This window comes from Lotus japonicus, chromosome 6, assembly GCF_012489685.1.
Source record: "Lotus japonicus ecotype B-129 chromosome 6, LjGifu_v1.2".
NCBI classification, from domain to species: Eukaryota; Viridiplantae; Streptophyta; class Magnoliopsida; order Fabales; family Fabaceae; genus Lotus; species Lotus japonicus.
In genome coordinates, this window is record NC_080046.1 from 47,521,960 (window position 1) to 47,547,769 (window position 25,810).

Consider the following 25,810-nt stretch of genomic DNA (forward strand, 5'->3'; position numbering starts at 1 on the left):
TTCGTGAATTTTGAGTATAAAGTCGACCTAATCCGTTCCGGAGGTTCTGGGAAAGTATTTTTTCGGCAACGCGGGGCCATTTTAGTAACTTCGGTGTGTGCGTAAATGACTTTCCGGATCTCGGAAAATTATGCGGTCGGAACCTAAAGTCTTAGAATTTCGTGAGGAAGAGGATTAGTGCCTAATAACCTAACTCGAGTTACCTCGAGGTTTTTAGTCGGAAAAATAATTCGAAGCCGGAAAATTACGATATTTCCCCGGGCTACCACTTGATTTATTTTAACGACTTTCGCGCAAGTTTCGTAACCTTTCGGATTAGTTTGAATGAACTTCCTGTTATAGTTTTCTCTGTGGCGCTTTTCCTCGAAAACGCCGAAAAGTACAACAAGTACATGAGGTTTCAACCTCCCATTGGTTGGAAGCTCTTTGATGGGACTTATGGAAGGAATTCACTCATGCTTTCCCATCAAGGTATAAGACTATCAGCAATGGTGTGTAAAGGGGGGAGTTGAAAGTTGAAAGGGGTGATTAGTGGTGTTGAAATGTGGTGTTGAAAGTTGAAAGGATGAGAGAGATGTTGAAATTTTTCAACACAGTTTAAACCTGAGCGCGGTGACACGTGGCAGCGCCTGGTTGGCGTATGCCAGGCGCGTGCCACACACGCTCCAACATCACGCGTGACCTGCAGAAATGGCAGGCTGCTGGGACCCAGAGGAGAGAGAGATGTTCAGATGGGGACGCGTGTCGCGTTTTAATTCGTCCGGGCGATTTTCTTTTATCCTAATCTTTCCAACTCAATTATTTCATTAAAAAAAAAATTAAAAAAATATAAAAAAATTACCAAAATTCATGATTTTTTTTCTCTATAAATAGAGACTTGGTTCGTTTGATTTGGACACAGAAAAAAAAAAACCAAGTTTTCCATCATCTTATTCATCTAATTATCTTTCAACTATCCCCTTTGCTTTGAAATTGATCCCAACAACTACCATTTCAACACCCAGAATTCTTCTAACCGAATTCCCAACAATTTTCAACATCCAAATCAGTTTCCCAACAACCAAACTCCCAACAATTAAATTTTAATTTTATGAAATCATAAAAAGAAAAATACTCCCTCCGTTCCTTATTATAAGTCACATTTTTTGAAAAAAAATTATTCCTAAATATAAGTCACTTTCTAATATCTAGGTAGCATTAAATAATTTTTTTCAAATTCACCCTCATATTTAATATGAAAGAGATGATGAACTTTTGGAATATTAACTTGGAGAGAGAAAATTATAGGAAAGTAAATAAGGGTAGTCTAGGAAAGCTAATCATTTCCTTTACAAATTTATTATTACTAACTACTTTTCTTAATCTAAGAGAATTAGTTATTTGTGACTTATAAATAGGAACAGAGGGAGTATAAAATTAAATCAAAATATGAAATAAAAGTGGTGGGGTAGGGGGTAGGGTGTTGAATGAAAAACCATTGGAGTGGGTAAAAGTTGAATGAAGTGTTGAACTGGAGAGAGAATGTGATGTGGAGTGTTGGGAAGAGAAAAAGTGGTGTTGAAAGTTGAAACCATTGTGGATAGTCTAAGAGAGAAAAGTCAAGGCTAGAGAGAGAGAAGGAGCCGTGGGTTGTAATGGGATGGAGAAGTTTGACGGACGGACGCAGTATTAATGTGGCTTTATTCTAAACTGTTAAGGTTTCGGTTTTTGGTCAGAATAATCTCAAAATATTTGGAGGTGCTTAGAATATTTTTGAGGTTCCATAAAGTTCATTCGCGTAATTTTCGGAGAAGTTTAACGAAGGGCGCGTTTGGATAAACTTGGATTTATTTTCGGTGAGTCATTGGATAAGCTTTGATCAAAAAGCACATGGAAAGGAGGCCTTGAAGGCCGTGAGCTTGGAGGGCATAATGGGGAGGAATTTTGTGACTTACTACATGGTATATAAGCTTGTTTTAGTGAGAGAATCAGATTTTGCTTGGAATGGAAAGGAAAAGTCAATAGCTCTCAAGTTTCTCCCATTTTCCAAATCTGGCCGTGAGTTTCTCTCCTCCCTAGCTCTTGATCCTTTGATTTTTAGCTTTCATGATGTGAATGAAAGTTGTTGCTAGCATGATTCTCTACACTTTTTCTTTTGGAATTTTTCTGTTTTGAGGTCATATGAAGAAGTTATGCTTGCATGAACTAGAGAGGTGTGTTTATGGGTTTTTATGAGTTTCAATCATCTTTTTGAGCCTAGAAATCAAATTGGTTCTTGGATTTCTCTTTGTTGATGCTTGGGTCGAAATTTTATAGTTGAGGAATGAAGAAATGGTTTTGAAAAGGTTATAGATCCAAGCAAAGAGATGATAGAAATCAAAGAAGTTTTTGATTAAATAGGTTTTTGCTCACAAGTGATTTTGAACTTTTGTTAAATCTGATTTCTGGTTGGAAAAGATTAATCTTGGGTAGATTATGATTCCAATGATATTTTTAGAGTTTTGAGAAAATCATTTTTGGAAAAAGTGATTTTGCTAGTGAGAAAGTGTTGTTGAACTCTTAGGGTTTTTACTTGTGAAAATGGTGCTTAGAACCCTAGATCCATGAAAGAGAGTCAAGTAAATACTTGATGAGGACCTTCATGAGGGGATGGCTGAGGCATGTGTAGCCCATGAAGTTTTTGTTTGAGTTATTCCATGTGTTGTTGAAGTTTTAAGAGAAATGGTTTGCAAACTTAAGGAAGAAATGATCAACTTCAACCTTGAGGTGTTGATGCACGCCCAGGGGGTTGAAAAGGTGATTTTACTTGATGGTGAGGCTCCACAAGTTGTTGTTCTAAGCCTAGAACCTCATTTGGTAGCTTGAAGCACCCACTAAAAGGCCCAAGGGAAATTTAGTGATGAGAGGTGGCTGGGCAATGACTCTGTCAGAATCTGCCGTCACTGTTTCTTTGAAATTAAATGACTAAGTGATTTTATGGGTTGTTAAGGCTTAGCCTATGTTTTATTTCTTTGAGTTAGCTAAATGTGGGCGCCGTTTTCGGGTCATTCGGAGCTCGGTAGCTCAAGATATGAACGATACGGCCACGGAGGTCAAATCTGCCAAGTCACAGGACCTCCGTGCACCCTTTGTTTTTTTGTGATTTTTGTACTTCGATTTAAGACTTGAGTTTTTTATGATTTAAACTAGACTCAGTAAGGATTCTTCATAAAAAGTTTGGGAATTTTTAAAGATGTTTTAAGGGTCAAGGTTTTGCGTGTAAAACTGCCCCTGATTTCTGAAATGTCACTGGTCAGGGACAGATTTAGGGTTTTCTATGTGTTAGTGTTTTTGGGCAAGCCTTAGGGCTGCCGCTTGTTTCCAAGCGCTTAGAAAGTTTACTAAACTAGTGTTTACGGTTAGTGAAGGTTCGGAGAGAAAGAGAGAGCTCGTAGACGAGGACGAACGTAGTTCCTTTTTGTACCCCGACACTCGAGGTAAGGGCCTTCTTACTAATACTATAACTACTACTTATATGTAAAGATATATTGTGAGTAGAACGGCATGATAGCTTGTGGTTAGCTGACGGCGTCCTGAGGGCGACCCGATTGTTTGGTAGAATTGCTTGGTATCTTGAATGGAAGCTACATGCAATTGTTGTGATGATGTGTTAAAGGATTTATACTTATATGTTGGAAGTTTCCTTGACATGTATGTATGTGTGGAAAATGTGATGCGGTCTATGATATATGTGTTTATCATAAGCTATGTGATGTGAATATGCCTATGCATGAAGTTCGGAGATTGAGCAGATTCGAATATGTATGGAGGAGTTGAAATGCTTATGTTTTAAACTTATATCTTTTCGCATCAAGCCACGCAAGCTGTTAAATAGTCAATTTGGTTGAGGTTGGGGGTTTCGACTTCCTTCCAACAGGGCCTTACAAATTGATTGGGGAGTTGGGCATCGAGTCAGTCTCCCCACGGGTACTCCGCAAGTCTGAGAGACACACGTGCATCGCTGGCCGTGTAAGCGAAGTGATCCAGTTGTTCTCATCTATACAGAGAGGGTTCAACATTAGTCCGGACAAACTAAAAATTGAATAACCCCATTGCATTTTTACGCTTTCCTTATATCTGGTCATGTGTGAAATATCTGCAAGTGCTTATATGTTCCATATGCCTTATATGATATATGTATATGTGTTATGATGTCTGCTTTGAAGTGACCCTTGCATTGTTTTCTACTGGTTGTGTTTGGGTGATCCGTCGCCAGGCGGGCGTTACGATGGTCAAGAGGAGGTCAAGAGGAGAGAGACTTGATCGGAGATTTGCCGAGATCGACAGTTGGACGTCGGACCAAGGTTTAAGCTAGTAGGATAAGGTTTCCGTTTTCGGTGTCTAAACCTTCGACGTGTTTGTACTCACGAATGATGGGGTATGGGTAGGTATCAGATGCATATACCTTTATGCGGTCACCCTGCGCGGGATCGTAGGAGGTATACCGAACTAAGAGGTCAGGGGGTTGAGTTTTGTTGTGGCAACCTGAGTTTTGGAAAAACGAGTTGTCTTTTGTAAACTTCCTTTGGGTTGTCCACTGGGTATGAAACATATTTTCTTGAACTCGGGTAAGTATATGAGTAAAGCTTATCATGACATATCTTATGTATAAAAAAAAATTAATTACCTCTGTCTGTTCAGGTTCAAAATCAGTTAAGCAGGTTTATATTACTGTTTATTGCACTACGAGGACACCCTGAAAATCGGGGTGTTACATTGTGGTATCAGAGCTCCGGTTGAGAATACCAGAGCTTGTCGGGAAGTGAGTCTGTCGGGTGAAGTTGTGTGACTCTGAGTGGTGTGTGTCTGCACTTAGGATATTTCCCCTTAGATTGCTAGAGAGCTGATTGTAAGATCTGACCAATCTTATAACCGCTTCGGGCATGACAAGATGCTGAAATATCTAAGGCTGTAGATGTTTTAGGTTCTGCCCATGAGAGGAGAATCTTTAAATGTGTTTTAATTCTACTTATCTGGATTGTAGATTGGTTGTAGAATTGGTTGTCTGTTTACTCCTAGTGAGAGATATAGACATGTGAAGATGTTGATGAGTTCTAGTGAATCTGGATTATGTTAGATTGCTACTAAGGGATTAAATTTCAAAGTGAGATAAGTATTAGACGAGCCTCGAGCGGAATCTCAGAGGAGATGTTGGTAGGACACCAGAATGATGGATTTTGAGTTCCTAGAGAAGAAGATTTCCCTAGGAATAACTTTTATGAGTTTGAAGGTCAATGATGACTGGAACTAGGAGGGGTTAAGATGAGTTTTCCCCATAGACCTTTAGTTGTACCGAGCTCGAGACCGAGGGTAAGCGAGAGACCGATCAGTCGTAGTTACGGTGATAGGAATGAGATCTTTGTGGCCAGAGAGACTGAGAGTGAGAAACCCTATGAGATTGGGTGAGTTGATACACGGATCGTATCATAGATCACAAGTGATAAGTTGTGAAGAGTGTTGAGGTTCGAGAGATGCCTACAACTAAGTTTTAGTACGAGTTGTGACTATCCAGTGAGGGATGAGCCTAGTACTATACGTAAGCGTGGTGAGACGTCTAGTGAAACTGAGTGGACACCTAAGCCGAGTAGAGTTTAGTCAAGAGGTGGTAGTGAAGTTGTCAACAGAGACATACCAACCGGGGTACTGACAGGTTAAGTTTTACTATGGACATCTAGAGAAGATTTGAAAGATCATATCCTAAGGATGAGTGAGACTTGTTGTGAGTTGACTGTTACCTAGTGAAGTCGAGGGTCTAACCCTAAGTTTGGCAACTGAGTTGCATTTGTTGATTCGAATCCTTCTTGTGCTTGCTTGTGTACTAAGCTAAGTGTGGTTTATTGGTTGTTGATCGGAGGTTTCTTATATGAGAACCTACCGAAAGTTTGAACTGGTTAAGTGTAGAGTGTACTACTTTACCATTCTTGTGATAGGTTCTACTCTTGTTGCTAGACCCATAAATTCTTAAACTGCTTGTGTGCTTTTACATTTTGATGTTGAGGGAGACCTCTTTTTGTGTAGACTTGTGTGTTTACCCCTTTAGAGACCTAGATTTGGTTCTAGGAATGGATTGGTTGTTTAGATGCCAGATCCCTTGCCTTGTGTACGAGGACAATTGTCTCTACGGAGACCGGCGTTTCGGAATACTTGGACAAGAATCGGAGGATCGCCGCACTGGAAGATGGTTCCCGGGAAATCCTTTTGCTCGCTAACGTAGGGGAAAGGAAAGAAATCGACGTACGAGGTACACATGTAGTATGAGACCTTCTTGATGTATTCCTAGACGATGTGCTTTGGCAGTTACGACACGAGAATTGAGTGATGATCGATCTAGTACCGAGGACGGGTCCTATTTTGATGGCACCATATAAGATGGCGCCAAAAGCAAAACAACAAATTATGAGGGAACAGAAAACAAAACAAAAAAATTGAAAGGAAGGACAATAGATAATGCAGAAGCCAACCACCAAAGAAGAAAAATGGAAAAAAAATCAACACCGAAAGGTAGGGATCAACACTGACGACATCGTACCTAGCAAAGAAGAAGAAGAAGAAGAAGAAGAAGAAGAAGAAGAAGAAGAAGAAGGCTGCTTTATTTTAAATAATAACTATCAGGGTTTTTGTTTATTTTTCAAAAAATTGAAATTTGACAACAATCCTATTGATTGTGTCGACTAGAGTGAGGGGATTAGGGTTTGGAATTTTTTTTTCACCTTTTATTATAAATAGAGGACTTGTGTGTTAGCAAATTTTTTGTTTTTGAGTCTCTTTTGCACACAAGGTTTTCAAGTAAGTTCTTCTCTCCTCCTAGCCGAGTTTTCTTTTCCTTTTTCTACCTTGGAGGTCGAATTTCCTACTTCTTCTCCCATGGTTATCGAGTTCTCATCCCTATTCTCTTGAGTTTTCATCTTTTTCTTTCACAAAGATCATGATGATGGTCATCTAAGAGTATGCTCTGTGGTTGCGGCCTAGACCGATCTTCCACATCAGAAAAGAGATGGTTGTTTGAGTGGAGATTAGAAGCACAACAACATTATTAAGTTCTAAAATTGAACCCCTAAAAGTAACAGCACATTACCTGCTCCATTTGTGTCCACTAGCTTCTCTTTAGGCAATAGCATCACTGGGAACTTTTTCACCTTCCCATCCTCAGCAACACAAGCAAACAGGATCAGCACCTTGCGTGATAGCAGTTATCCTTTTGTGTTCCTGATGCCTTTGGTCATTGGTAAATCTTTAGAGTTATCTCCTCCACATTGTCAGTCTAGATGACAGGGGAAAAGTCCAGAAGAAATCAAAACATGTAACTACTATAAATAGAGGGCTTGGGGTGAGAGGAATTCACAATTCAAGTGCTCACACTCTCTCCTTTCTAGCGTGAGTCTCTCCTCTCCCTCTCTCTCTTGTCGAGTTCTTCCTTGTCCTCTATAGGCAAGATGATCTTGACTACTCCTTTGAGTGGTCAAGGGATTCCCATAGTAGCAAGCTCTGCTTCTACGGAAGTATGAACTCGAAGAACCCCTTTCCTTGTTCATGGATCGGTGAAGTTTAAAGTTTTATGGGGTTTTTGGGTCTAGGGTTTCGAGCTTCTTGGAGAAGAAGGAGGTTTCTTTTCTTCGAAGGTTCTAACCCTGTCGTTACTCTGTCCGTGCAGGAACTCGTACGGGCAAAGTCGATCTAGCGAGATCACACGAGGATTTTATCGGCCAAGGTGAGGGCACTTCTGGTCTAGATAGAGGTCTATTGTTTGTTGTGATGTGATACTGTCGTTATGCTGTCCACATAACGATAGACTGTTGTGATAGTGTTGTTATGCTGCTGGCATGTTGAATATTTTTGTGTTGTCGTTATGCTGCCAAAATTTCATGAGATATTTGTGATGTTGTTATGCTATCATATACTTGTTTATAACATGAGTTATATTGTTTAAATACTAGAAAGCATGTGGCTAGGGTATTTTGCATATGATATTTGCGAACAAGTAATTATTTCGTCGAGGCTATAGTACTAAGTGTAGGCTATGGACCGTGAAAACGACGTTGCCGATAGAGATACGGTATACTTGTTGCACGAGAGAAAAATGAAGTGATTAAGAGTGTGGTGGCATAGAAAACGACGGTGCGTTGTTAAGCTCAACCCCAGGAGTTGGTTGATGACCCGGGTTCGTTCCATGTTTATAGAGTCTTTTTGTCTTTGTTTTCATGCATTTTAGTGTCATATTCATGTAGTGTTCATGCATATTCATGCATTAGTCTTAGATTAGTGTTAGAGTCAACCTTTCTTGCGTTTAAAGGGTTATTCTTGAGTTTTCTTCCAGGTTTTCTTGAGTTTGAATGATTTCTGTGATGCTTCACTTGATCTTGTGTTTGAGTGTTGTGTGCAGGTGTTTTAGAGCTTTAGGAATGCTTGGATGAGGCTTGAGGAGCTTGGGATGGAGCTAGAAGAAGAAAGGAGTAAAGACGGAGAAGTTTGGAAGCAAGGCAAGAAGTTGCAGAAGCCACCGTCATGACGGTGTGCCACACCGCCCTTACGGTGGTGAGCCACCGCCCTTACGGTGGGGTGGCACCGTAATGACGGTGGAGAGGCATAATTGAAGGATTGTTACTCGAGCGATACCGCCCTTACGGTGGGGATCACCGCCCCTACGCTGGCATCCACCACCCTTACGGTGGAAAAGCACCGTAAGGACGGTGGGAAGGAAAAAACGCGTGTGCAGAGTTTTTCCACCGCTCGAGCGGTGGTGATGTACCGCTCGAGCGGTGTCGACCCATTTTGAAGCCCAAGTTGCGTTTTTCATCAGATTTTCGGTGGAAACCTTATATATACTTAATTTTATCATTAGTGGAGGATCTTTTGACTATTACTTGAGTGGAGAAACCCTAGGAGAGCTCTGGGAAGTGCTTTTAAAGGATTGATACTCAGGTTTTATGCTTAATTTCTTTTCTATTATGGATTTCTTAGCCATGTTCGGCTAATTTCTCTTTTGTTTCGGGTTTCCGAACGGATCTTATGAAGTCCTAGTTTAATTGAAGTACAATTTCTATTCTATTCCTTTGTCTACTCCCTTAAACCCTTTTCTGATTATAATTCTACGATTGAATGCATGCTTTCGTCATACTTTTCTACATGAGAACGACAGTTGATTGTGGGGAAGGGAACTTGAATTAGGGTTGTCTAGAATTGTGTTACTGGCTAGACATAGAGGTAACGACTAGATTTGTAGGTCTGAATTAAGTGCTTAATGCTTTGGTTAATTATTCTAGTTGCAAGAAATTGGACTCGTTGATTAATCAAAAGGGTTTCTTATGCGAGACATCGATAAGTTATCACATAGATTTATGCAATTAGGGTTTAACAAAGGAATTGATAGGAATTGTACCAAAGAGGACTAGGATTGAGTAGGTGAAGTGGAAACCCGGGGCAAGTTTTTCTCTCTGAATCTGAGAATCAATTTATTTTCACGTTTTGCTACCAACTAGTTACAATCAAACAAAATTCACTAAAAGGTTTTTACTCGCTTTTATACTTTGGAATAGAACTTGAAGCTAGATTTAATACAATCAATCCCTGAGTTCGATCTTTTTAACCGGGCAATTCGTGCACTTGCGAATAGCTATCACTGGTCATGAGTCGGAGACGACGGTGTGTTAATACGCTTAACCTCGGTCAGCTGAGCATGAGAGTCGTAAGCTTGTCCCGTCTTCGCCTAAGGGCATAAGACACAAGAGTGCAAACGGTTACGGTCGTTTCGTCCCACCTACGGGTGCGTGACGTTGGATATCCAAAAGAGATGAGGTATAGTGATTGACAAACCTTGAGAGGTTGAGATGAGTTTGATAGGACGCATAGACTAACTGAGCCTTAGGCTATGTGACTAACTATAACTGTGATGTTATATGCTATATGTGATCATATCATATTTGTTTGACCTTATATGTTTGATTTCGAAGTTGACCCTCTCTTTTTGTATTGCGTGTTGTGTAGGCGCTTATCGCCATTAGATGGACCATTAGGAGAAACCACCGAACCCTCCACCCGTTGAGACAAAGGGACGTTACCCTGAGGAGGAGTTGCTGCATATGGTCTGTATCATAACATGGATGATGGACGAGTGGGAGGAACGTTTGAAGGTTGAGTTACGTACGTACTACTAGTTCAAGCACGCATCGAAGAACTTCTCAAGCGACGTAGAACTTAGCTTGGGTTGAGAGATGTGTACTTTGGGTTAAGGTTTTGAGCATACAATTTATCTTAGGATTTACAGTTTTCAGTTATTTTGATTTGAACAAGAGTTTCATTTTGATGTAATTTCTTTTGATAAGAGTTTTGAATAATGATTGAGTTTACAAGTTCATTTATGAAGTGATTATTTCGTTTACTATATGTTTTTAAAATGATTCAAGTTTACGCTGACGTATTCATATCAAGTGCTTTTCGTCGAGAAATTTCTAATTAAGGTTTTTCTGAAAGAGGTTTCGTAATTAATGTGGTTTATTAATCGACGAAAATTTATTCATGTTTTTGGAAATTGGTTACTACGTGACACTCGAGAAATGGGGGCATTATATTTTTTGGTATCAGAGCTCCGGTTGAAGAAACCAGAGCTATTTAAGTTTGGAACTCGAGTCTTAGAACTCACATCTTAACTTTATTCACATTTTAGCTATTTTGGTACATTTTGGTATAAAGTTGTTTTCCTTTTCAAACAAGTTTTCTAGATGTCCGCGAGAGTTGGGTAGAAGGATTGTTTGATAAGATGTTTGAAGTTTGACCTTGAGTTGGTTTGGAGCATCATTGTCGTGATGCTCCTATTTTAAGTTGTAGATGATGATTGAAGGCTGTGAACGCCTAGATTGTGATGTTTTGTGTTTCAAATCAAGAGAGCTGATATATTGGTTGTTGTGTTGCTTCGTGCAGATCCAGATCACAATGCCTCCACGACAGGACCCAACCAATGCTCAGCTAGTTCAAGCGTTGACGCAACTAGCTCAGATCATGGCTCAACAGGCCAATGCGAATGCTGCTCAAGCCGCCGCCCAAGCTCAACGGGTTACGGAAGAGAATGCTAGAAGGGTGCAGAGACAGGAAAGAGAGAAGGCACAGGCTCAAGTGAAGATACTGACTGACTTTAACCGCCAGGATCCACCTAAGTTTCACGGAGAAGTCGAGCATGAGAAGGCTGACAAATGGCTGCGGGAGACGGAGAAGATCTTTGAAGTACTTCGTACTCCGGCTAATGAGAAGGTGAGACTGGAAACTTTTCAGCTGAAGGGTGATGCTGAATACTGGTGGAGGAGCGCCAGGCAGTTGATGACGGCCAATCAGGTGGCTGTTAACTGGGATTCTTTCAAGCAAGCGTTTCTGGACAAGTACTTTCCGGAGACAGCTCGAGAGGATATGGAAGATCAGTTCCTCAGACTGAGACAAGGAAGTATGACCGTTAGGGAGTATGCTGCTAGACTGGAGACTTTGTCTAAGCATTTCAAGTGTTTCCAAGTGCGTGTGTATGAAGTGTATCTTTACAACCGCTTCATGGTAGGATTGAGGAATGAGATTGAGGAGTCGGTGAGACCTTTGGGGATTCGAAACTACCGTCAACTAGTGGAGAAATCCCGAGAAGTAGAGGCTATGAAGAGTCATCGGGAAAGTGGAGGACCCATTCGGTCCAATCAACAACATACTGGGAAGAGTGACAAGGGGAAGTTGCATCAGAAGAAGCCATATCAACGTCCTAGTGGTAGACGAAAGTATGCTGGAAGTGGTGGGGTACCAACCCCAAAGAAGGATGTGGTTTGCTTCAAGACAGGGCACTATGCCAATGAGTGTGGAGAAACTGGAACAGTGTGCTGGAATTGTCAGAAACTAGGACATATTGCGAGAGACTGCAAGACACTTAAGGCTGAACCAGCTTTGAATGCTGCTAAGGGAAAGCGACATGCTGCACAGGCACGCGTGTTTTCCATTACCGGGCAAGAAGCCGAGAATGCAAGTGGACTGATACAGGGTACATGTACTATTACTGGAACCCCTTTATCTGTTTTATTTGATTCGGGTGCTACACACTCTTTTGTATCTGTGCATTGTGTGAAGAGACTATGACTACCTGTTGTAGATTTACCTTTCAATTTGGTGGTATCGACCCCTGCCACCAATAGTTTGGTTGCGAGTACGACATGCTTGCAATGTCCGTTGATCTTTGAGAACCGTAAGTTCCTTGCAAACTTGGTATGTTTGGAGCTCGTACAGTTGGAGCTCCAAACATACCAAGTTCGCAAGGAACTTCATCCACACGCACTTGGAAAAACCTGAAATGCTTAGAAAAAGTCTCCAGTCTAGCAACATACTCCCCAACGGTCATACTTCCTTGTCTCAGTATAAGGAACGGATCTTCCATATCCTCTCGAGCTGTCTCCGAAAAGTACTTGTCCAGAAACGCTTGCTTGAAAGAATCCTAGTTAACAGCCACTTGATTGGCCGTCATCAACTACCTGGCGCTCCTCCACCAGTATTCAGCCTCACCCTTCAGCTGAAAAGTTGCCAGTCCCACCTTCTCATCAGCCGGAGTACGAAGTACTTCAAAGATCTTCTCCGTCTCCTGCAGCCATTTTTCAGCCTTCTCAGGCTCGACTTCTCCGTGAAACTTAGGTGGATCCTGACGGTTAAAGTCAGTCAGTATCTTCACTTGAGCATGTGCCTGCTCTCTTTCCTGTCTCTGCACCCTTCTAGCATTCTCTTCTGCATCCCGTTGAGCTTGGGCAGCGGCTTGAGCAACATTCGCATTGGCCTGTTGAGCCATAACCTGAGCCAGTTGCGTCAACGCTTGAGCTAGCTGAGCATTGGTTGGGTCCTGTCGAGGAGGCATTGTCATCTAGATCTGCACAAAGCAACACCACAACCAATAAATCAGCTTTCTCGATCACAAAACACAAAATATCATAATCTAGGCGTTCATAGCCTTCGACATCAACTTCAACTTAAAATAGGAGTATCACGGAAATGATGCTCCAAACCAACTCAAGGTCAAACTTCAAGCAACTTATCAAAAAATCCTTCTACCCAACTCTCGCGGACATCTAGAAAACTTGTTAGAAAAGGAAAACAACTTTATACCAAAATGTACCAAAATAGCTAAAATGTGAATAAAGTTAAGATGTGAGTTCTAAGACTCGAGTTCCAAACTCAAATAGCTATGGTTTCTTCAACCGGAGCTTTGATACCAAAATGTAACGCCCCGATTTCTCGAGTGTCACGTAGTAACCAATTTCCAAAAACATGAATAAATTTTCGCCGATTAATAAACCTCATTAATTACGAAAATTAGAAATTTCTCAATGAAAAAGCACTTGATATGATGAAATGAATACGTCAGCAGAAACTTGAACTATTTAAAATGTATAGTAAAAGTAATAATCACTTCAATGATAAATTTGTAAACTCAATCATTATTCAAAACTCTTATGAAAAGAAATTACATCAAAATGAAACTCATGTTCAAATCAAAATAACTGAAAACTGTAAATCTTAAGATAAACCGTACGCTCAAAACCTTAACTCAAAGTACACATCTCTCAACCCAAGCTAAGTTCTACGTCACTTGAGATCAAATCTTTATCAACTCAAAGTACACACTTTAGTAGTTCCCTTACGTACGCACGTAACTCCACCTTCAAACGTTCCTCCCGCTCGTCCATCATCCATGTTATGATACAGACCATAGGCAGCAGCTCCTCCTCAGGGTAACGTCCCTCTATCTCAACGGGTGGAGGGTTCGGTGGTTTCTCCTGATGGTCCATCTAATGGCGATAAGCGCCCACACAACACGCAATACAAACAGAGAGGGTCAACTTCGAAATCAAACATATAAGGTCAAACAAATATAATATGATCACATATAGGATATAACATCACAGTTATAGTTAGTCACATAGCCTAAGGCTCAGTTAGTCTATGCGTCCTCTCAAACTCATCTCAACCTCTCAAGGTTTCTCACCTCAACATCATCTCTTCCCTTTTCCCTTTTTGGATATCCAACGTCACGCACCCTCAGGTGGGACGAAACGACCGTAATCGTTTGCACTCTTGTGTCTTGCCCTTAAGCGAAGACGGGACAAGCTTACGACTCCCATGCTCAGCTGACCGAGGTTAAGCGTATTAACACACCATCGTCTCCGACTCACGACCAGCTCCTGGGATTGAGCTTAACAACACACCGTCGTTTACTATGCCACCACACTCTTAATCACTTCCTTTTTCTCTCGCGCCACAAGTATACCGTGTCTCTAACGGCACCGTCGTTTTCACGGTCCATAGCCTACTCTTAGTACTATAGCCTCGACAAATAATTAACTTGTTCGCAAATATCATATACAAATACCCTAGCCACATGCTTTCTAGTATTTAAACATAGTATAACTCATGTTATAAACAAGTATATGATAGCATAACAACATAACAAATATCTCATGAAATTTTGGCAGCATAACGACAACACAAAAATATTTAACATGCCAGCAGGATAACCACACTATCACAACAGTCTATCATTATGTGGACAGCATAACGACAGTATCACATCATAACAAACAATAGACCTCTATCTAGACCAGAAGTGCCCTCACCTTGGCCGATAAAATCCTCGTGTGATCTCGCTAAATCGACTTTGCCTGTACGAGTTCCTGCATGGACAGAGTAACGATAGGGTTAGAACCTTCGAAGAAAAGAAACCTCCTTCTTCTCCAAGAAGCTCGAAACTCTAGCCCCTAAAACCCCATAAAACTTTAAACTTCCCTGATCCTTGAACAAGGGAAGGGGTTCTTGGAGTTCATACTTCCGAAGAGGCAGAGCTTGCTACTATAGGAATCCCTTGACCACTCAAAAGAGTAGTCAAGATCATCTTTCCTATAGAGGACAAGTAAGAACTCGACAAGAGAGAGAGGGAGAGGAGAGACTCACGCTTGAAAGGAGAGAGTGTTAGCTCTTGAATTGTGAATTCCTCTCACCCCAAGCCCTCTATTTATAGTAGTACGAGTAGGTTGTAAAATACAATTAAATCCCTCTTAAAAGCCCAGACCCAAGGTTAAAAATAGTAATTTTAATTAAAATTACTTGGCCACCAAGCTAGAAAATAAAACAACCTCTCCAACCCTAATTTCCTCACACTACTCGACTAGCATGGAGCCTTTTAGAGGCAAATTCAAATTTTTTGATTTAAATAAAATCATTAAATAAATTTTTTAAAATGTATCTTCCCCCTTTTTAAACCACATTAACATAAAAATAAAAGATTAAATCTTTTATTAAAAACTCTAAAATCACGACTTATCTCTCAAGAAAATAAAAATTCTCATCACCCTAATTTCAACATGAAATTTGAGTATCATAGCCATTCTAGGGTTTTCTAGAACTTTCCTGGCCAATCACATATTTTCTTTGATTAGATAAAATACATTAATCATTTAAGAAAATAAAAATAAAACCTTATCACCTTTTATCATCAAAATTTCGGTCATATCTCTTAATTAAGAGATAATCTTTTCAAAAAAATTCTCCTACTATATAGTAGATCAAATCTAAATCAAATCTTTTGATTAAATAACATATCATAGATTTTAACACCCAAATCTTCACATTTTATTTAAAAATCTGATTTTAAATAAAATAACAACCTCAATTCAAATCTAACAATTTGAAAATAAAATCTCCTCCATCACTACTCATGGAATTTTCGAAAATCCCTTATATATACACATATATAATTTTCGAAACATATCTCCCCAACCATATAAGTTTCGAGTCCCTATATATATATATACCCTATATATATATAGAAGGGATATACTCACTCCAGGAGTAAGTCACCTAAGTCACTCCAAATCTTTAACCGTTGATTATATTACAATCTAAAGGCTCATATTCATCACTATTTCCCCCTCACGTGATTTTACAAAAACTGGCAAAGGAGAAACGTCGATAAAATTTTCTCATCGTTGCAGCGGTGCTCTCCTTCGCCGGCCGGTACCGCACATGAGAGACTGACGGAGGAAGGGTGAAAGGGTTCCCCACCGACACCGACACCGACGGTTGCAGCTACTCCCTTCCCCGACAGAAGGGCTTCCCTGTCTCTCGTTGCTTCAACGATTCCGATTATCCCTTTGAGGTCAATTTCTCTCATGGGTGTCATCAGAGCCAAGATCTAATTGCTTCTGTTTGGTGAATTGGAAATAGAAAGGATTATGCAGGCTTTCTCGCTGCCTGATCCATTTTAAGGGTTTCAATTCTTCACCCACTCAAGGCAATATGCTGAATTGTGTGTCTGGCTTTTTCCCTCACGGTTTCATCAGGTGCTGGTACAGATTCTGCAACATTGAATTGGGTGGGACACATTCCTTAAGGGTACCATAAAGAGCTTATATATTTGGAATCAAATTGGGAGAGTGGCTGTCATTTGGGCATCTGTTGGGAGGGTATCTTTCTTTCTATGTTTATTTCTCTGGTTGAGACCATTCTCTTACTTGCAGGATAACATGTATGAAAACACTTCATTAGAGTTTAATACAACATTTTTCTTATCAAGTACTTGAATGCATTACTCTAGATTAACTGTGCAGCTTTTTGGACTTGATTCCTCTAGGATGAGGAATTCACTTTAAAGGGGAATAATGAGAAATTGTAGTTATTGGTACCAAAAAAATCATTGCAGGGTTGCTGTTTCAAAACTAATTAACCCTCTATATTATGTGCTTATCATTGCATATTAGAAGTGCTTTGTTTCAGAACTGATTAACCCTACATAATTCATGTTTATCATTTTAAATGGGAGCTTTGTAGTGTTTAGAACTGATTAGTCTGGAAGCAGCTCTAATTCCATCATGCATTTCAGAATTGGATGGTTTGTACTTTGTATCTCCATACACAAGTTATTCACACTCTCATTCTTGTGTTTTGAATGTGCAGGGTAAAACACAGAAGCTGAGACCGACTTAGCTTAAAACACAGAAGCAAAGTTGCTGGATTTGCTGCTATCAATTACAAAATAAGTAAATCCCACTTGAAGAACCATGACATGATTATGATCATTGTTAAAAGACTTTATCATCCACTTACTTTCGGTTGTGCCTCTTGAAACAATAAGTGAAGCCTCACAACCACTTCGGATAGTTGAGCACTTTCTTTTAGTTTGATTAGTGCTATCTTGAATTTCTTCAGTTCTTGAGATCTTCACTTTATTTTGACCTTCATTGCAACATACCAAAACTGCTCTTTTTGGTTTACTTGAACGAACACGTACTCCAAAACCATTCTTCTTAGCAAAAGAATTATAAAATTCTCTAACCTTTTCAATGGACTCAAATTCCATCCCAATTTCAGGTTTGCTATTCAATTCCCCACCTATATCTGAAGTATCCGGTATACTAGTTGTCAAATCCTTACTAGATGAACCAATACCATTATCATCCATTAGTTGTTGTCCCTGAATTTAAAAGAAAAACAAATATTAGTATGAGTTTAGAAATAGTAGTGGTGGCTAGAAATAGTATATGTTTAGCAACAAAACACCATCTCCCACCCAGTACAGATATAAAACACGAAAACCAGCCAAGGAGAAATCCTAATGCATGACACCCAAAACGATATTGATATGTAACGCTGCACAATGGTGCCCAGCCAAGGAGAATCAAACAAGATGATTGGACAATCCTTGAGAGATGATTTATCAACGTAATGATACAAATTTCCCAAAATTACGTAAGAATACCTTTGTTTCATCAACAGAACCTGAAGCCATAGAATGAGTGATTGAGATAGTAGTCCTTGGCGAAGGAGGTTGCGGCAGTAGAGAAATAGGATTCACCTCCGCCATCGCTCAACCCTTGACGGCAAGGAGAGCACCGCTGCAAGGATGAGAAAATTTTATCGACGTTTCTCCCAGTGCCAGTTTTTGTGAAATCACGTGAGGGGGAATTAGTGATGAATATGAGCCTTTAGATTGTAATATAATCAACGGTTAAAGATTTGGAGTGACTTAGGTGACTTACTCCTGGAGTGAGTATATCCCTTCTCATATATATATATATATATATATATATATATATATATATATATATATATATATATAGTATCAAAATTTTATGCATGTGCATCAACTCCCTTATATTTTACGTAAAACTCTTTCTACGTAAAACCCATACAATATCACAGTCAAAACGCTCAGAATCTAACGCTCGTCGTCACTACGACGTTATTAGACTCTAACAACCATTATATAAAATGAAAACAGTAATAAAACAGTAATTTCACTCTTACTGTAATAATAGAGAAAATCTCATATTATTATTATTATTATTATTATTATTTAATAATTACACTAAAATCAGGGTCTTACACGGATAATGGATAGCGTCTCCTCCGTTGGTGCCTCAGCCGCGACGTGTGGAGGGGAACTCCCTGGTGTTTCCCGATGAACCATCTAATGACAATAAGTACCCAAACAACACACAAGAAACAGAGAGGGTCAACTTCTGACTCTCAACAACATTTACAGATCCAAGCATGTATCATTAAACAATGTAAGCAATAACATCATGTAGAACATATAACAAAAGCAGTTATAGTTAATCACATAGCCTAAGGCTTAGTTAGTCTATGCGTCCTCACAAGTCTCACTTCTGATGACCCGGGTTTATTTCACTCATTTTTAGTCTTTTAATTATTTTAGTCTTAAAAGTTTGATTCAATTTGCTTAGGATTATTACTAAAATTTTCCTTGAGTTCATTTTTATGAAGTTTTTGAGATAGGTGATGAGCTTAAGGGAACTACAACATGAATTTGAAGAGGGATGAAGGATTTCACATGTTGATGACAGCAAGGGACTGAATTGGACAAGTTAAAAAAAGCAAAGGACCAACAATGGAAAAAGGGGAAGTCACACGCAGCTGCCCCATTACGTCACACAGGTGCGAGGCCACTTCCAGGAGGTTCACGCACCTGCGCACCTTCCTGCTCGCACCTGCGCGACGCCTTTTCATCATCAGTTCCCCGCGCCAGTTCGCTCCTCCGTAGCTGCGAGGCCGAGGTGTCGCAACTGCGGCGACACACCTTAAATAGCCAATTTCAGACCTTTTTTAGGGGAGCATTGGGAAACTTGGAGGGAGCTTGGAGAAAGGTTTCTTGGAGCACTTTGGAGCTACCCAAAGCCATTTCTTCCATCTTCTTTCCTTCCCTAGCTTGAATCATGATACCCATTGCTATGGGTGAGTAGTTTCCTCTTTGTTTTGGGATTTCTTGCAACCCATGGATTGTATGATGTAATTTGGATTGTTCTCACTTGAATCCCTTGCTCTTTCCCTTGAATCCTAGTTTCTAAGCTTCAATCTATGAATTTATGCATGATTTCATTTAGCATTTCTACATGAGAATGAGAATTGATTGTAGGAGAGGGATATTGAACTAGGGTTATCTAGATTTGTGCTATTTGCTAGGAATATAGATAGCGGCTAGATTTGTTGATCAGATTCTATTTGCTTAAGGCCTTGAACGATTCGTTTAGGTAGCAAGGAATTGCACTTAACAATTGTTTCAAACGAATTACTCGTGCAAGGAATTGATGAGTAATTGCAAAGATTAGAACAATTAGGGAAACCAAGGGAGTTAAGTGAGTTGAACTTGAATGAATCATACTTAAAGTGGGAAGCGGAAACCCAAAGCAATCCTTTATCCGAAGTTTTTAACACCGCACTTGATTTCGACACAATCTTTGATACTTTTGAACAAAAACCCAAACTAAAAGATTTTATTCGCTTTCCTTCATTGAACTAAGAATTGAAAACGAGAATTGGTACACAACAATCCCTGTGGAGACGAAAAAACCCGATACTATACTATGATTGAGTCTTGAGAGGACTTGAGAGTAGTGACGGTAAAGGAACGAACAAAAACCGGGACCCCAAAGTCCCTCTCATCAAAATGGCGCCGTTGCTTGGGATTGTTCTCATATTAATTCAAGTTTGAGATTCTAGGTTTGAAGTTGTTTTTGTCTTTTAATTTTTTATTGTATTTTGTCTTGAGCCGGTGCTACTAAGTGTTTGTTCTTGATTGTGATAAGGTGTTATGGATGATTTCAACTTAAGGTGCATTAATTGTCGTGAATTCTATGAGTATGGCCAATGGCATTGCTATGGCCAACAATGGACAAACCGACCCCAAGCCTCTTGGAAAAATGAAGAAGATTTCAATCCATGGAATCCACCATATAATGAACACTATGGAGCACAAGAAGAGCCTCACCAAAGCCATGGAAGTGGAAGAGAGCGCTTGGAAGAGTTGTTGGAGGGTTTCATAATCCGAATAGACAACGATTACAAGAACTGGGAGGCTATAATCAAGAATAATGAGGTTGCAATCAAGAATCTCGAAAGCCGATTCCGGGAACTCTCAAGGAAATTCATGGAGGAGTCTCATAGTCCACCCTCTAGACTTGAAAATGTGAGTGCTATCACTACTCGTAGTGGTAAGATTTTGGTTGGGGTTGAAAAAGGAGTCGAAAAGGAGAAAATGAAAAAGAAAGATGACGAAGTGGCTGTGAAGGAGGTTTCCAAGGAAGAGAAGTGAATGAGGAGAAGAAAAGCAAGGAGGGTGAGAAAAATGAGAAGGCCAAGGTACCTGATGACCCGGGTTCGTTCCCATGTTTTTCTTTTTGTTTTAGTTGTTTTTGCATGCATTTTTGTGTCTATTCATGTAGTGTTCATGCATTATCATGCATTTAGTGTAGTTTAAGTGTGTGAGCCGTTCCTTTGTGTTAATAAGAGTTTTTCCTTGGTTTTATTTGAGTTTCGATGAAGTTTTGATATTCCTTCGATAACTGCACTTGATCGTATGTGAGGTGGTGTTTTTCAGGGGAGTTCGGAACCTAGAAGGGACTTGGAAGGAGCTAGGAAGAGCTGGAAGGAATAGAGGAAGGCTTTGAAGAAGGTTGGCCCAAGAGGGAAGACCACCGCTCGAGCGGTGGCCCAAAGCTGCTCGAGCGGTGTTGAAGATTGAAGACGACCAGCGAGGTGTGCTAACACCGCCAAAGCGGTGGAAGCACACCGCTTGAGCGGTGATAAAGAAAACACGGGCAGTGGCATTTGACACCACCGCTCGAGCAGTGGCTCGCGATCTGAACCTTATAAATTCGCAAAAACTCGTATTTTTTGGGATCTTTTTCATATTTCTCGAACTTGGAACCCTATGAACGACTTTTGGGAGCTTTCTTGAGGCTTTTGAAGGTTCTAAACTCAGGTTTTTCATAGTTTCTTGTTTATTGATCATGAATTCCATAGCCATGCTTGGCTAACTTCTCCGTTGTTTGGGATTGTGAAGCTTTTCTGATGTTTATGGATTAAATCCTTATTTCTATTCATGTTCTTCGTGTAACCTTGATTTTCTCTTCTACGCATTATTTCATATCTATTGGTCGGAAGACGTTAGGTATTTGTCGTTTATGTGAGAGCGGAAGTTAATCATAAACAAGGACCCGTAGAGAAATTTCCTAGATCATATTACTCGCTAGGAATAGGGGTAATCTCTAGGTTTAGTGACCGGATAATTTGTGCTGAATACTTTAACAGTTTAATCACTTGTGCGAGGAATCGGTAGGTAGTTAAATGTGTTAAAAGGTTATTTGTGCAAGGAATTGACAAATTCACCAAGGTTAGACTAATTAGGTAATATGAAGGTTATGCATGAATAGGAATAGGTTTCCATAAACTGAAGGAAGTGGATTAACATCCCGAACAACTATTTTCCCTCTGATTTAACAAATTGTTCTTTTGCTTTGTTACCGTTTCAAATCAATCAACTAAAAGGATTTTAATTGCTTTCCAACCTCCTAGAATTGAACTTGAACTTGAATCTTTCCACAATCCCTGTGGATCGATATTTTATTACAGGGTAGAAAACCGTACACTTGCGGTGGCCTATCAAGTTTTTGGCGCCGTTGCCGGGGATTGTCAGAATTATTCAAGTTTAATTTTCTATTTTAGGAGTTTTGCTATTGTTTTGAATCGGTGCTACTAACTGGTTTCTTGTTTGCTCTTTTCAGTTTATGTGAAGAAACAAATCGGAACCTGCTCTCTTTGATCCGGAACCCGAGCGCACTATCCACCGCCTCAGGAAAGCCCGCCGGCGGTTTGTTGAGGCTACCACAATGGCAGGCAATGGAGGAGAAGTTCCGGATCCGGAGGTAGAAGCCCAGATCGAAGCAGCAGTCTAAGAGCGCCTTGCTCAGAGACTGCAGGAGCAGCAACAGAGGGATGCTAACCGGTCACTGAGGGACCAAACAGCAGCATCCATGACGTATGACTATCAAGGGAGCATATTTGTCCCCACTGCTGAGGGGCAAGACTTCGAGCTGAGACCAGCTTTCCTCAGTCTTATAGCACAGCAGCAATTTGGCGGAGGTTCTCTTGAAGACCCGCATGCTCACCTTGAGCGGTTTATCCGGAACTGCAGCACTTATAGAGTCAACAACATCTCATCAGACTCTATTAGGCTGGCATCGCTCCATTTTTCACTGAGGGACACCGCGGAAGAATGGTTGAATTCTCAGCCTCGGGGAAGTATTACAACATGGGAGGACTTGGCTGAAAAGTTCACCACCAAATTTATGCCGAGGTTTGTTCTGAGAAGAAAGGGAGAGGAGATCACCAACTTTGCTCAATCTGAAGCAGAGAACTTGCATGAGGCCTGGGAGAGATACAAGAGGTTGTTGAGGAAGTGTCCTCAACACAATATGTCAGAGGCTGAGAAGATAACAAGATTTTATGATGGACTTTTATATTCTGTGAAGTCCACATTTGATGCTGCAGCAAAGGGTGAGTTTGACTCCCTACCACCCCATGAGGCGAGGATGCTTATTGATAATATGGCGGCAAGGGCAGTGAATACAATATCAGATCGCCACACCAGCAAGAGGGTGTTTGAAGTGGAGGCTGTGGACCAAATTATAGCTTCTAACAGACAGCTTGCCAAACAGATGCATGAGATGCAGAAGCAATTCCAGGAAGTGAAGATGATGCAAGCTGGCCGAGGCTGTGTGACTTGTGGAGGCCCAGATTGTGGAGATTATTGCAGAGTCACAACCACTGAAGAGGAGGCAAAGTACATGGGCCAAGCACCTTTCTCCAACAACTATAACTCTAGTTGGAGGAATAACTCAAATCTAGCATGGGGAGACCGAGGAAACAATTATCAGAAGCCCTACAACAACCAGAATTTCCAAGGTCAAGGTGCAAGGCAGCAAGAGCAAGCGCCTAGTGGAGGTAAGAGAAGTATGGAAGAGCTGTTTAAGAGCTTCTTGGCTCAGCAAGATGAAACTGCAAGGAAGCATGAGGAGGCCGATAAGAAGAGGGATGCTGCAATGAGGAATATGGAGAATCAAATAGGCCAGCTTGCCAAGCGCTTGTCAGAGAGAGAGTCCGGGCAACTTCCTTCAGACACACAACAGCCTAGACTTGAGAATGCCTCAGCCATTACTACCAGGAGCGGAAAAGTGTTACCTACTGTGGAGGTGCCAGTTGAGAAGGTAGTAGATGAGAAGGTGAGAGTTGAAAAAAATAAAGAGAAGGAGTTGAAAATTAGAGAGGGAGAAAAAAGTGAGGTAAAGGAGAATAAGGTGCCCTTCCCGAAGGCGTTGATGAAGAAGAACTTGGAGAAGCAATTTGCCAAGTTTGTTGCTATGTTCAGAAAGTTGCATGTGGAGCTGCCCTTTTCTGAAGTGCTAGAGAAGATGCCTCAATATTCAAAATTCATGAAGGAAATCTTATCCAAGAAGAGGCGGCTGAGTGAGATGGATGAGGTAGTGATGCTTTCTGAGGAGTGTAGTGCTATTATTCAGAGGAAGCTACCAGTCAAGATGAAGGATCCCGGGAAGTTCATGTTGCCCGTGGAGTTTGAAGGCAAAGGAGAGACCAAGGGGCTGATTGACTTGGGTGCTAGTGTGAACTTAATGCCCCTCTCGATGTTTGAGAGGCTAAAAATTGGTGAGCTGAAGGGTACCATGATGCATCTCCAGCTAGCTGACCGTTCTATTGTGACTCCCTGGGGTGTGTGTGAAGATGTGCTAGTGAAGGTGGGGAAGTTCTATTTCCCCGCAGATTTTGTGATCCTGGACATGGATGAGGAGGATGAGATGCCTCTAATCTTTGGGAGACCTTTTCTTGCCACTACTAAAGTGAAAATTGATGTTGAGAAGAGGGTAGTCTCTTTGAAGTCCTATGGTAAGAAGATGAAGATTAAGATGCCAGATTTGCAAGAGAAGCCGAAGGAGAAAGGAGATGCTCTCTTGGTGGATTTGATGAAGATATGGAGTGATGAGAGTCTGGAGAGTTTCTTCCGCAAGGAGGGACTTCCAGCGAAGAAAGAACCGCTCCCAGCTGAGAAGAAGGCACTCCCAGTGCTGGAGGAGTCACATGCTGTAGAAGAAAAGAAGCCACCTCCTGTGGTGAAGAAGCAACCTGTGAAGGGGCGTCCTCCATGGATGTCCAAATTTTGGAGAAGGAAGGTGCTGTCTAGTCCTGTCCGTGGTGAACAGGTGTGCTATGTGTTTGATGCAAGCTTTGATGAGGAAACCCCTCATGGTGCAACCCACCAGGGGTACAACCCCGGATAGTTTTCTGAGTCCGGGGGAGTTTATCTTGGACTATAACTTAGAGCTTCTTGGGAGACAACCCAAGGTTGAGGTTAGTTTTCTATTTCTTTTAGGTAGTTCATGCATATCATATTTTTGTTTGTTAGTTGCTTGCATATCATGCATAAAAATACAAAAAAATTAGAAATTCAAAAATTAGGAAGAACCTTGATCATTACATCTTATATGATGCTTGATTGATGTTTGACCCTGAACATGTGTTGTTTTGAATTGTTTTATCTATGGATGCTATTAAATGTTTTGGGGAGTGAAATGCATGCTTGGGGGAGAGATGATAGAGAGGACATGTTTTTCTGATGTTTAATTGTGAGGATAGAGAGTTTGATTTGAGGTCACAGGAGTCCCATCTTTGGACTCCTCACCAAATATATATGCCTGGTGGATCCTGACTCACAAGCTTTACCTTAGTTCTGTGACTGATTCTGAATCGGTCTTGTGATGTGACCTCTTGACTATTCTGAGACTGGTAGGATTTTTCATGGCCTCCAGAGTTGCTGAATTTATATGTTAATCCCTTAGTTACCCCCTAGAGCCTTAATGTTGGAAGTTTTTCTTCTTTTAGCCTAATTTTAGGTTGAAGTTAGGGTGGTACTGGGTAGAATGAACTGTGTGGTTCCTAGTGAAGAGCTAAAGTGTTAATTGATCAATGATGGCTAGCTCTCCCTCCTGTGAGTCGGCTTCCAGAGCCGCCGTTATCCTATTTTCGGCCATGTAAGCCGAAATTCGAGCAAGGATGCTCGACTCAGGCATTAGTAGGATCAACCTCATACCACCCCGTAACATCTGAGGTGATATCATCTTCAGAGTCTTCTTTTGAGAACTCTTGTCTCAAAATGAATCCAAATGTTGGATCCAACACTATGGAGTAATCAGCATATGATGGGCGAATGAACTCGTCTCCCATTGCCGAGTAAGGAGCTATATGACCCAAGCTCCTTTCAAAATTCTTCTTGTTCACATATGAAACATCTGCCACATAGTAGCTTTGATCTGCTTCAATATTCTCCACGATTTCGTCCTCCCTCCATATCGATAACATCTCGTGGAGAGTGGATGGAACTGCTCCGACGCTATGTATCCATTCCCTTCCTAACAGAAGGTTATAGTTG

General features: G+C 40.7%; 2 protein-coding genes, 1 long non-coding RNA gene and 1 other non-coding gene across 6 annotated transcripts; 3 read left to right on the plus strand and 1 right to left on the minus strand.

The window, feature by feature from the left end:
* The first annotated feature begins 1,720 nt into the window (after positions 1-1,720).
* LOC130722420 (uncharacterized) lies at positions 1,721-10,393 on the plus strand. Of its 3 annotated transcripts, XR_009013947.1 has the most exons (4): positions 1,721-2,037; positions 3,387-3,455; positions 4,235-8,937; positions 10,000-10,393. It is a non-coding gene; the product is annotated as an uncharacterized LOC130722420 (long non-coding RNA). The 3 variants fall into 3 exon arrangements; XR_009013946.1 differs by lacking the exon at positions 10,000-10,393 and having other exon boundaries at positions 3,382-3,455; positions 4,235-9,063; XR_009013945.1 differs by lacking the exon at positions 10,000-10,393 and having other exon boundaries at positions 1,733-2,037; positions 4,235-9,063.
* Positions 10,394-10,944: 551 nt separating this feature from the next.
* Positions 10,945-12,114, plus strand: LOC130725439 (uncharacterized). The gene has a single exon (XM_057576667.1). It carries the CDS (start codon positions 10,945-10,947, stop codon positions 12,112-12,114), a length of 1,170 nt encoding a protein of 389 aa, XP_057432650.1.
* A 10,229-nt stretch (positions 12,115-22,343) lies between these two features.
* LOC130725440 (uncharacterized) lies at positions 22,344-24,662 on the plus strand. The gene has a single exon (XM_057576668.1). It carries the CDS (start codon positions 22,344-22,346, stop codon positions 24,660-24,662), a length of 2,319 nt encoding a protein of 772 aa, XP_057432651.1.
* On the minus strand, positions 22,680-22,786 carry LOC130727101 (small nucleolar RNA R71). The gene has a single exon (XR_009015139.1). It is a non-coding gene; the product is annotated as a small nucleolar RNA R71 (small nucleolar RNA).
* Positions 24,663-25,810: the final 1,148 nt, after the last annotated feature.